Source organism: Talpa occidentalis, unplaced genomic scaffold (assembly GCF_014898055.3).
Source record: "Talpa occidentalis isolate TD23 unplaced genomic scaffold, MPIMG_talOcc4v2.1 talOcc4.5, whole genome shotgun sequence".
In the NCBI taxonomy this organism is placed as follows: domain Eukaryota; kingdom Metazoa; phylum Chordata; class Mammalia; order Eulipotyphla; family Talpidae; genus Talpa; species Talpa occidentalis.
The window spans coordinates 49,284,993-49,298,296 of record NW_023604861.1 but is presented as its reverse complement, the minus strand read 5'-3'; the positions used below and the strand labels follow the sequence as shown (position 1 = coordinate 49,298,296).

General features: G+C 38.1%; 1 protein-coding gene across 6 annotated transcripts in view; it reads right to left on the bottom strand.

Annotated features, from left to right (window-relative positions):
• Positions 1–13,304, bottom strand: part of B3GLCT (beta 3-glucosyltransferase) — a 101,919-nt gene that overhangs the window by 26,705 nt on the left and 61,910 nt on the right. For all 6 annotated transcript variants that reach the window (XM_037527129.2, XM_054701366.1, XM_054701367.1 and 3 more), the window contains 3 exons: positions 10,219–10,282; positions 9,295–9,414; positions 6,977–7,046 (listed from right to left, as the gene is read on the bottom strand). In XM_037527129.2, the coding sequence (XP_037383026.1) occupies positions 6,977–7,046; positions 9,295–9,414; positions 10,219–10,282 (254 nt within the window). The remainder of the gene's footprint in view (positions 1–6,976; positions 7,047–9,294; positions 9,415–10,218; positions 10,283–13,304) is intronic.

The following is a 13,304-nucleotide window of genomic DNA, read 5'->3' as shown; positions in this document are numbered from 1 at the left end:
ATCAGGACCACCCAACCCTGTAAAGCATAACCCTGCCACTTAGAAGCACCACGCATTATAGCGTATTATGTTGCATTTTTGAAAAATGTAGAAGAAATAAGATTGATAATTATAACAAATTTTAAAGCTATATCATGAACAGATAAATTGTTTTAATAAGTGAACACAAACAACAGAAAACTTCACTGGTTTTCTGAACTTCAGGTGAAATGCTCAAAGATAGCTTTGCCTCAATGCCTAACATATTCTTCCTGATGATTATTTGGTATTAATTCATTTAACCAACTAGTCAAGTAATTATTTTCTCTATACCTTTTTAAAGTTACTGTCTACATTTTAAGAAGAATGGGTTTCTATTGTTTTATTTTTGTTTAAGATTTATTTTTATTTATTTATGCATACAAGAACTGGGGTGTAGGCCAGAGGTGCAGGGGGTGAGAGGATTCACCAGAGACAGAATGGAGAGCGGAACAGGCAGATCTACTGAAATACACTGCAGCAGCAGAGAGGGGAGCAGCAGGGGAGACAGGAGAGGTCTGCTGTAGCAAGTGAGTCAGCTCCCTGGAGGGTCGATAGCTTGATAGTACTATGGCTTACCCCCTTGCGCCATGAGGGAGACCCAGGTTTCTATTGTTTTAATAGAAAAGATCACCATATCTAGATTTTATACTTCGTTAATTCAAGAATTTCAATTCCAATGAACCAAATCTTCTGGTCAGTATATTGAGACTTTATCAGATCATTTATTTTTTGCCTTTTACCCAGCCCAAATCAAAACAACATTATATGCAAATCTGCCAATGCAATGCCAAATGCTTAGCCATGCAGGTCAGCTAACTCAAAGTCAAACTCAGCCTGTGGGGCCTCCCTGGTGGCGGTGGCACGGTTGAGAGCAGCGGTTGAGAGCAGCAGCGGGTTGAGAGCAGCACTGTGAAGCTGTCCACACCCTCTGCAGCTCAAATTTGATTCCTGGCCGGCCAGGGACATTCCCACATGGAGGGGCAGACCTCTCCTGTCTCGCCCGCTGCTCCCCTCAGCAGTGTACTTTGGTCAGTCTGCCTGTTCTGCTCCCCGCTCTGTCTCTGGTGAATCCTCTCACCCTCCTGCACCTCTGGCCTGTACCCCCGCTCTTGTATAAAAATAAGTAAATCTTTAAAAAAATAATAATAATTAAAAATAAATAAATAAACTCAGCCTGTGTACAAAAATAAAAAGTGCACCATTCTACAGCCCATTATAGTTTTTAAGAAAGAAAAAGACTTGTGGATTTTGATCATTTGCTCCAAAAATCTACAGATTACCTATTAAAATACAGTTTTTCTGAAATCATAAAAAGGCAATAGATTTCTCTATGTCAAAACAGGCCAAGATGCATTTAATAATATTTAGGGTTACTGGGGAAAGGAAGTGGGAGGAAAAAGGAAAAAATAATCTGTGCTAATTTCAAATACCAGCACAACAAAAACCTTAACCTTGGCATTACAGAGACAGTTTTGCATATAATAAACAGGACTTACCCCAAAAAGGGCTCCCTGCAGCTTGCAGTCACTAAATGTTCACTCTTGGGTAAAATGTCCTCCACTGCTGAAAGAAGCTGTGAGGAAAGGTCAAGAATTTTCCTCAGCTCCTTTTTCCCCTCTGCACTTGGTCATGCAAACTGCAAAATTCTGTTTTCATTTTCCTCGGCATTTAGCCTTCAGTTCCTGTTTGTGCCAATAGTTTTATTAAGCCGCACAGGTGTTTTTTCTCAATTCACCAATTAAAGTGAAATTAAAATCAAAATCAAGGGTAAATTATCTCTTTGCTATACCTAACTATGTGCTTTCAGTTTTAGTTTGAAATATTGGAAACAAAAAGTCTACTGGAGAGACAGCAATTTTTATCTTACAGCAGTTCACCTTTATACAAGACTTGTACCACTATTACCAATCAACTGTACTAAGGTGTTGTAACTCTATAATACCAAAAACATCCAAGAGTTTGTGTCCTCTGTCCCCTCATCAGTATAGCTGCTGTGATGCACATCTATCTCATCTGTCAGCTATAAATAATTTAAAGAAACACCTTAGTCTTCTGTAACAGGCAGAGTAAAGCTTTATTTTCAACTAAGGTTGATTTCAAATCACTTAAAACTTTAAAAATATTGGCCTGTGTTATTAGTATTGTTTGAACTCTAACTCAAATTTATTTTATCACATATACGTTATATTGTATTGAGATACTACATTACTAAAGATATTAAACTTTGGGTAATATTTCAATATATTTTCAATACATGACCTAGTACCTTAATTCCAGGAAATAGAAACATATTTTCTATCACATAACAAAGCAATAGTGAATCATCTTTTAAGCAAAGGAAGAATTGTACTGCTCAAAAAGTCCACTGCACAGATGGCACAAGCCTTCTGCATGATATTACAGACTCTAAGCAGGAGACGTCTCACTACGAGGCACAGAACACAAATTTTTACCACCAGTGAATTTACTAGCAAAATTCTGATTACAAGTGAAAATGAACTGGAGCACTTGAACACTGTACAAAGACTACCACAAAATCGACTGTAAATGACTTGATATTAAGGAAATTGCTATTTGCAATTTACAAATGGACCTTTTGTTTCAGTTAGAAAGCCTACAACTCAAAATAAACCCTGATTGTTCTTCCTTTCTCAGGAAAGGGCTAGAGACACACCCAAAAGTGTGCTATGATTCCTGATTTTAAAGATGAGGTGCATATAACACTGAAAAACATGGCTCTTGTCTGATGTATAATATACTTTAGGGTAAAAGGAAACATCTTTAGCTGGTAAACAGCCAGGAGAACTGAACCAGGCAATACCTGACCCCCTCCCTCGCTTTAATGATTAATCCACTCACATCATTTAACACAGGGAGTGGTGATCTGTCTGGCTGTGTTTCAACTCATGCCTCATTTTTTAAATTAAGATTGTACTACAGTACCTTAAGCCTCTCTAATTAAGGAGAACACAGCTCCTTTTAATAAAATTATTCAGATTTGTCTCTTCTAGACAAGATCATTGCAGTAAAGATATCAGGTAGGTTTTTCTTTTAATCTGAAAGGAATAAAGTATTTTTAGGAGCTCATGAAGCTGTGAAAAAGAACTAAAGGCTGAGCAAGTAGCAACTTAACCTCTAGTTAATTAGAGGGAGACCACAGGAGGACCATCTCACAGCCCATCATATGAGGAACAAAAACAATGGCTGCCACCACATGCTTGACACATGCTCAGGAACCACATGGCAAAATGAGGCAAAGAAAATTCCTGACATTTTCTGACAGCTAAGTCACACAATGAAAAACACATAACCCAAGAGGAAGTGGTAAAGCTGAATATTAAAACTCCAGAGATCTTTTACTTGTTTAAATATAATTTGACATGCTAGGCCATACTCATTGCTTTATATAATAGTTTTAAAGTTTCTTTAAAATGCTACTAAATGCTTGCATTGCAGGGAGTGGTGCTATTTTGATAGTGTCAATATATATTACTTTCTTAAGCCAAAGAACAGAATATATTTTTTGCTGTTTCTAAGAGTGCTATATTTCACTTAGATCAGAATGCATATATACAAGCAGTTACATAAATGTATCACTGGTAGGCAAAAATAAATACATGTAAAATAATTTCTCAAAATTTCAAAACTTGGCTTTATTATCAATCTCTCTCTTCCATGAGAGTATAACAAATGAGTTCAGTGTATATTTCCCTTTGTTTGACTAGAATTTTGAACAGAATGTTCCATCCCTCATCCTCATCCTGGAGGTGGCGAACATTATAAGGAACCATGAGTGGGTGCTACCTCTGTGTCCTCTTCTACTCAGTACCCAGGGTTGGTACACCCACAGTGAGAACTTACCACCACATAAGTCACTAACAGTATAGTCAACTCTCAAACTTTCAAAGATACAGTCCACCTACATTTTTTTCCCTGTTATTATCATTTAGCTTTCGTAATTCCAAGTGTTTCTTTCTAGCACAGAGTACACAAGAGCAGAAAAAAGAAGGAAGCACCCCAGTACATGTATTCTGCTTGACAGCTATAGTAATATGCTTGGACAGGGATGGCAGTCTAAATTCCCAGTCCATTGTGTATTTTAAATCATCTGTGGATTTCAACACATTGCTATTCCCCATATTACTAAAAATAAAGAGTCTACTTTCACAGCTTCTGGCCAAGTCAAAACTGACCTTGAGCAAAGCAGGGCAGCGACATGAATATCAAATACTATTTATCAAATGTTAGGTCTGTGGAGAGTACAGTAGAGCTGTGCTGGGAAAGAAAGTGGGGATTTGGAGCAGGAAGAACCTGCATCCCTGCTCACCTACTCAACAGTCTACAAGAACTGGGGCTGGTTGTCTCATCCCATACTCAGCTTCTCTGTAACAACAAGTGAATAACAATAATTATCACCTCACAAAGAATTGTCATCCTGAAATTAGATGACAGAATGTATGTGAAAAACACACCAGAAAATATTTTTAAGAGTAGCAGAAACAGTTACTACGGTATCGTCACTGTAAAGTAATATGATTAACTGGATAATTCCTTGGGCCAATTGGTGGCTAGACTAGACTTTGAAATGGAGGGGCAGAGTCTTTTCACTTCCATCAAGAAAATGGGACATCGAAGTACCTAAAATCCTGCTGCCTTTAAACTATCTTTTTAAAAAAATATGTCCACATTTAAAGAAGACTTGCCACAGAAACTCTGCTGCAAAAGCTTCATAGGTATTCCTAATACCTTTCAGGCCTCATGCTTCAATGACTCCAGATAATTAACAGCAGCAAATCAATGCATCTGGTTTTAGGAGGTTTGTTTTTAGTGCTTCTGACGGGCTGTGTAATTTTTAAAGACCTCTGACTCAAAATTCAAATATAAAAGCTTTTAATAGGTATCAGAAAAGATTATCTCAACCTTATGCAAAACAAGAAAGCAATAAACCAGATAATTCAAAATTACTAAATTAAAATTAGTCAACTTTTTCAAATCAGTAAATATGAAAAATACAAAAGAACAAGAAGGCTCCCTAATTTAACTGCTTTGCTGTCACATGAAAAATGTATTTCAAAAGAGAAACTATTACCTCCACTTCCACCACTATCACCACAACCCCATCACAATTCTTAATATCAATATTATGAAACAATTACAACCCCAAGTACAACTTTACAAGAAAGTAAATCAATGCAAATACACTGCCAGCTATAAGACATTAAATATGTAAATATTTAAAGAATAAACAAAAAAAAGGCAACATAATTATGTCCTTTGATACTTTTAAAAAAACTTTTGTTCAGCCTCCCTGGTGGCACAGGGGGTTAAGTCTCAGCACTATTAAGCTATCACCAGCCACTGCAGCAGGAGTCTGATGCCCAGCCCGGCAGGGAGCAACCCGCATAGTCCAGCAGGCCTCTCCTGACTCACCCGCTGCTCCCCTCAGCAGTATATTTCAGTCAATCTGCCTGTTCTGCTCCCCACTCTGTCTCTGGTGAGTCCTCTCACCACCCCACCTCTCCCCACCACCTCTGGCCTACACCCCAGCTCTTGTATGCATAAATAAATCAATCTTTGAAGAAAAAAAAAGTTTGTCAAAATCCCTGTCAGATTATGAAAAATAACAAGAGGATATTAAATTTAGGAAAATTTGTGAAAAATGAAAACTTTTATTGCTATGTTGATTTTTTTAAAATGTTTCTGGACTCCTTATATAATGAATGCACATATTTATTTAGGTTGACTTGTTAAAACTTTTCATTATTGAAGAAACACCACTTTACAACACTGTATACAACTCGAGGAATAGGTTTGCACCTCCTCAGTTGTCACACACCACTCCTATCATCAAAGCACCCACAGTCCTTTACCCCAGGCCACTGGGTACCCTCCCCCCTTGTCCTCTTTTTAGCCTGACTTAAAAGGACGTAAAACTTAATATACTGAATTAAACATGAAAGTTTATAGTTGACTGTTCATTATACTTTCACAGATTGTTGATTATAACCAGGTTATATAGTTCCTGTCAATGCCTTAGACAATATGATAATCACATATTACAAAATTCTTTTATTTGGAAAATATGTCCCCTTTAAAATATAATTTGTATCAAATTATCACATAAATCATTAAAATAAATTTTCCCCATAGCTCCAAACCCATGAAAATAACAGCTGGTTTAGAAATCTCTCCTATATAAATATCACACCCATGGAGAAATCGACAGTCTTTTCATGGAAAAAACAAATTAAAATATGTGATAAAATTTGAAAATGTAAGACTGTCTAATCTTCAATTTCAGAAAAGTACTACTTGAAATAAGGTGAAAATGAGAAATCATGTCCATTTATATTTTGGGTGGGCCTTTTTTTTAATATTATCATCAAAACTTAGCGGAATTCTTAAATAATAACAAAACCTTGAATAAAACAACATTCTTCTATGTACCTGGATATCCTAACCTTCTTCCTTTTCATCAATGTATCTACTCATGAACAAAACACATTTCAAAGTCCCAGTGTGCACAATTGGCACAGATTGGCACTTTGAAATGAATGTAAAAGAAGGAGTGGTCTTCAAGAAACCATTCTTTTTTGGCATTCTGTTTCCTTGAAATCCCCTCTAATGGCCTGGACATAACACAACACTGTTTTACAAAATGGATTTTTATGCACATGATGTCTCCAAGATTGATACAGCTGAGCTTTTTCCATTTCCAATTTAAAATACTACTCTAACACTATTTAGAAAGTCTATGGCCACTCATATTTCAATACAAAGTCGTCCTTTCTAATGATCTCGGAGAAGTGGTACGATGAGGAATACTGATTAAGTAACTGTCTTCACTTCAACAATAGATATGCCATCCCTCCTCTGAGTTTTCATCTGGGTTGTTTTTTTAAAAAGGCAGTTTGGATTTCAAAAGTTCAATAAAAAATGAATAGCTCAAACGTACTTCTATCACCATGAAATTTCTTGCATGTTTTTACTGCAACAAAAATATCCTCCTTCTTCACTGGATTTCCCTAAAAAATAAGACAAAAATATGTGTATATATGAGTCAACATTATCTTAACTTCACACTCACATTAGATCTCACAGATCTAGAGTTCAAATGTCAGAGATATCAAACTATTTCCAGGATTAAGTTTTAGAGCCAAAGAGAACTGTACTTTCACGGACACAAAGCCTTTGATGTCAGCCGCCCTGGGACTGAATCTCAACTCAGCCATTTATATAGTCCTTTACCCCAGGCCACTGGGTACCCTCACTCCTTTGTCCCCTTTTTAGCCTAACTTAAAAGGACATGACTTAATATACTGAATTAAACATGAAAGTTTATAGTTGACTGTTCATTATACTGGACAAGTTTCCAAAGTTCTATGAATTTCTGTGTCCTCATTTAGAAAATAGAAATAATAACAACCAGTAAAGTCTACGATTACTATTATTTATTAGCACATGGTAGGTGCCCAATAAACATATTACCTTCCCTTCCTTTTCTCCAGCTCTAGGATAGAGGTAGGGAGATGTGTTAGTACAAATACAAATAGTACAAAATATGACTCCCTTTTGTGGGCCCAGATTCACTTTGATGTTTGAAGTACTTTTATTGTCTACCCTAGACTAGGCTACAATGATATTCTGTCCTCTGCCAAAGGTAGGATTAATTCAAACCCCTGGGGATGGGGAAAGTCCTGGAGCCCTGTGCTGGCTCCAGGCAAGCTGATCCCTCAGCTGAGAGGGAGCAGAGAAAGGTATGTGGACAACCCATACCTGAGGCCATGGACTGCTTCATGGGGCTGGGGATTCTGATCCCCTTATCAATGGTCTTAGGCCTATAATAACATTCAATCATGACTCCCACATCTTTTGGGGTTAGTTTAGAGTAACTTATAAACAGTATTGTCAGGTCATTCAAGATACTAGGAGGTTGACCCCTTCGGATTTCCTAAAAAGAGTATTTAAAAAACATGCCAGCATGTCTGAAAAGACAGGTCTTCCCCCCTTGGGAATTATGTGAACATTACAGTTTCTCTCCCATTGTTGCAGTGCATGTGTATGTGTGTGTGTTTATAATATGTATTTTTGAAATTTCACACACACTATTAGTGATTGGGATGAGAATAACAGACATTTGAGGGTGGTGAACATATTTTTCCTTATGAGGAATTATTGTCAACAACTTTCAGGGGTCTTCAGATTCATCCTGGGGACCAGACAAGAGTCTGCTTTAACAACTAAGTTCATCCTGAAAATTCTAGACAGTCTCAGATAAGATGAAAGCTGGGGCAAACAGCAGAGAGGGTCAAGAACATGGGCTTGAGGCAAAAGTTCAGGTATGATGGAAAATGTTTAAAATTGCCTTTCTAGGAAACAAAGGAGAAATGTCAAAAGATAAAGCTCTATCATCAACAACAAAAATTACTTTGGGTGCACTGACTTGAGCTGTGGCAGGCACACCTCCCAGATACTGAGAGTTCAGTTCCAAACCACCAAAGTGAATGTTGCAATAAAGTGAATCACAGGAATGTTCTGATTTACCAATGCATAGAGAAGCTGTACTTGACATTGCACTGTATCTTTAAGCATAATATCCAATAGCATTATGTCTGAAAAAGTGTGCATAACTTAATTACATGTGACACAGAGATACAAAGTGAGCACATGCTGTTGGAAAAATGGTCCCAACTGACTTGTCTGATGCAGGATGATCACAAACCTTCAGTTTGTTTTAAAAAAAAAAAAGCGAAAAAAGTGATACCTGCAAAGCATAATAAAGTAAGGTGCAATAGAGAAGAGGTGCTACACTCCATGAAGGTTCTGGAGTGAGACTGTACCAGTGATAATCCTCACTCTCCTCCCTACTTGCTGGATAATCTTGAGCAAGGACTTCTCCCCCTTATATGTAAAAGGGAGTAACAGCAGAGCTTACCCCTATGTTTATTGCAGCACTATTGCAGTACCTCTATGTTTATTGCAGCACTATTTACAGTAGATAAGGCCTGGAAACAACCCAAATGCCCAAAAATAGATGACTGGATCAAGAAGATGTGGTATATATACACAATGGAATATTGCTCCACAATCAAAAAAGATAAACTCATGCCATTCGCAGCAATGTGGATGGAGCTAGAAGGAATTATGCTGAGTGAAATAAGTCAGTAACTGGTTCTTACCTGGCACATAACAAATGCTGAATTTTTTTCAACATTATGTACAGTATGCCCATTGCTCTTTGATATACAAATAAATTTTCCATCTATTACTTACACAAAGTGGTAGAAAAGAATGGAATGTAGTAGCACAGGAGGAGTCCACACCATCTGTACAAAACTCAGACACTGGAGTAAGGGGCGGTCCATTGCCTTTGTCCCAGATGTAGAGGGCAATCTGTCACGCAACAGGAGATGACAATGAAGGAATTCAGCCCACACTGCAAAGCAGGAGGGTGAAATATCGAGGAAAGCAGACCACACCTTCTATAGTAAGCATCTGACTAAACCACAATAGTTTGTCAATATTCAACTGGATTTATTTACTTACAAAAATAGTAATTTCCATGTAAATCAATCTAATCTTTTGTTAACAATAAACAATCAACTGAAAATGACTATTCTGATCTCCAAAAAATGCCCAAGTTGTCATAAGCAATTTTAGGGAAGCTATTTCAGTGATTCAAAAGCATCACAGGGAAAAGTACCCTGACTGGTTCCTTGCAGTATGGTAATTAGATACCATGGATGACCAACTTATTGAAAATACCTAAAAATGTTGGATTAAAGTATTTTTAAAATCACTTTTTAAATATTGCTAAACTGACACACAAGTGTGGCACTCATGAGGCAAAAATGCAAAAGTAAGACCTGGGAAGAAAGGGCATCAAGGGCAGTTTTCCTCTGGGTATCAGCTAACTCTGGTGAGGCCGAGTTTCTGATGGGAGTTAAGAGAATAAAGTCTATGTGGGGTGTGTTCAATAGCAAACCTCCACATAAGGGTGGGACTTCAAAGCTAGACTGAGGGGAACAATTATATCCAAACCTCCTCTGAGATTTTGTAACCAAAACCATTGTTGTTACCTTGGTAGAGAGAAGATGGGTGAGTAGGGGAGAGAGGGGGTTGCACTGCTGAGAATCACAAATACAAGACATGAATTCTTGATTACTAAAGTTTTTACCCAAATCAAACATGACATACCTCGTGTTTTAAATCTATTGTAAAGTCAGATTTGAGGGAGTCACTCTTTAATCTCTTGGTAAGCCTAGAAAAGAGAGATACCTTGAGTTTTTTTTAACCAGAAGAAAGGTCAAACAAGTATAACACATTCTTGAGATTTTCTAATGTTTGAAAACTGATAAAAATCCAAATTTTAACATTAAAATAAAAGTTTAAATGGCCAACAGGCATATGAAATAACATCCCTTATAATCAGGGAAATGCAAATCAAAACCACATTGAGATACCAGTAAGAATAGCATATATCAAAAAAACTAGCAACAGGGCCTCCCCGGTGGCACAGCAGTTGAGCGCTGGGTTGCAAAGCTGCCCGCAGCCTCTGCAGCGCCGGTTCGATCCCTGGCTGCTCCCCGGCCACTGGAGGAGGGTCCCACATGGCGCGCAGACCTCTCCTGCTGCCCGCTGCTCCCCTCAGCAGTGTACTTCCGTCCTTCTGCCTGCTCTGCTCCCTGCTCTGGCTCTGGTGAATTCTCTTACCCTCCCGTGCGTCTGACTGTACCCAGTGCTTGTATGTACAATCAAACAAACAAACAAACACATAAATAAATAAATCTTAAAAAAAAAAAAACTAGCAACAACAAATGTTTGTGAGGATGTGGTGAAAAAGGAACTCTCCTACATTGCTGGTGGGAGTGCAAACTGGTCCAACTACTTTGGAAAGCTGTCTGGAGGGTCCTCAGTCTACTAAAAATGTAGTTACCATCTGATCCAGCAATTCCACTCCTGGAGATCTACCCAAGGGACACAAAAACATTGAGTCAAAAGAACACCTGTACCCCGATGTTTATTACAGCACTATTTACAGTAGATAAAGCCTGGAAACAACCCAAATGCCCAAAAATAGATGACTGGATCAAGAAGACGTGGTATATATACACAATAGAATATTGCTCCGCAATCAAAAAAGATAAACTCATGCCATTCGCAGCAATGTGGATGGAGCTAGAAGGAATTATGCTGAATGAAATAAGCCAGAAGGAAAAAGAAAAATATTGGCTGGTTTCACTTATAGGAGGAATACAGGGGAACCAAATAAGACATTAGTGTGAAAAAATAACAATACAAAACACAACAAATCAAAAACAGACAAATATAAATCAGAGATAGCCTGCAGGGAAGGAGAAGGGAGAAGGAACATAGGGAGGGAGAGAGGAGCACAGGGGACTGAGGTGATGGTGCACGGGTGCATTGGTGAAGGAAATTCTATGGGGACTACACATGGGGGCAAGGGGAAGCAAATATTGTTTAAAAATGAACAATGATGTAAAAAATAAATAATTTTTAAAAGACCCCCCCAAAAAATACCACTACATGTTAATACAAATAATGCATATTTATATAAAAAATGAAAATTTCCAAAATAAAATACACTCAATTAGGGGAAAAAAAGGGTTAATTTCCTTGAGGCAAAGGATTATAAAATGCAATTATTTGTTTACCAGGAAACGAACACAAGGATTATTGCAAAGAAGCATTCATGACTTCAACATCTGGGAATTAACAGGTAATAAAATACAATATAATAAACAAAATGCTTTTTTTAAAAAGGCCATGTGGTTTGACTCCTGATAGTCCTCCCACTAAATAATGATAGAAAAGAAAAAAGGCTCACATGACCGAAAAACAAAAGTCATTAATTTTCAGTGTCGTACTCTTAACAACACAGTGAGTTGTAGTTTGGTAGAGATTTTAGGGAGATATTCATGTGACTTCAGGGAAGAATAACAATTTGACTTAGTCATTTTCTTTAATGACTTAAAATCCTCAATGGCTCCTTTCAAAGCAGAGCAAAGCCCCAAACCCAAGCCAAGCTGGGAGCCCCACCATTCCCGCCCCCATGCCCAGCTTCTCAGCACCACCTGTCATCTCCAGAGCACACCCCTGCCCACTGCTCTCTCTGCCTCTCAGCTGCCTGATATGTTGGGTCAATACCTGTACTTGTAAAATTTTCTTTGAGACCAAATTCAAGAGCACCTTCTCTACGATACTTTTCCAGCCTTGCCCACAAACATAATGGAAACTGCTTTTGCTCCCAGACAGAAGCACAGCCCCATTAGCTTTATCACACACTACAATCTGTCCTGTTCTAGTTCATCTAAGTGCTGTCAGCCCCACCCACTGTACCTGACTAAAATGAGCACTCAGTGATCAGCCTGAATGTACAGGGCAGTAGAGTCCTGCTTCAAAGCTGAGTGAGGTAGAGTCACTCACCAAGACCATCAAGTGCCACAGAATTACATATTTGTTCCAGGCCTGGAAACTGGACCATTAGTTTCAATTACAAACCTCCTAATACACTTTTTACCTACAAAGAAATAATAGTGATTTTAAAAAGGAAAGTAGCAATAAGTTTCAAAGATCTTTACTGAGTTTCTTGCCTGGTTGAACAAACAAAACTTTCCTTTAAATTTTATTTTTAATTAGAGGAAATATAAGATGAACACAAGTTGTAATTTATAAATTAGGTTATAAACATAGTCACAAAGCATTGTCTGCTGGCTGATATTAACATAGTTTGGGGGCCTCCCTGGTGGTGTAAGGGGTTAAGTTGCAGTACTATGAAGCTATTTGCAGCCACTGCAGTAGGAGTTTGATCCCCTGCCGGGCAGGGAGCTAACACACATGGTGCAGCAGACCTCTCCTGTCTCTCCCTCTGCTCCTCTCAGCAATGTATTGCAATCAGTCTGCCTGTTCTGCAACCCACCCTGTCTCTGGTGAATCCTCTCACCTCTCACACCTCTGGTATATACCCCAGTTCTTGTATGCATAAATAAATAAATAAATCTTTTTACAAAAATCATAGTTTGCTGGCAGGTAGCAACCCAAGGAAGCCCTGTGTAATCTCTCACCCTCCTGCTGGGTACCTGTCCACAGGTTTTTAAGTAGGAGTGGGCGAGGATACACAGACACAACATTCGCAGATACATTCTCAATATATATTAACAGAAAAAAGTCTGCCCTGACAAGTGAGATCATGCCCAGTTCGAATTCTGCTCTGTGGGAGCCAGTTTTTATAAATAAACTGTATCAAGGGAACTGTGGGATTT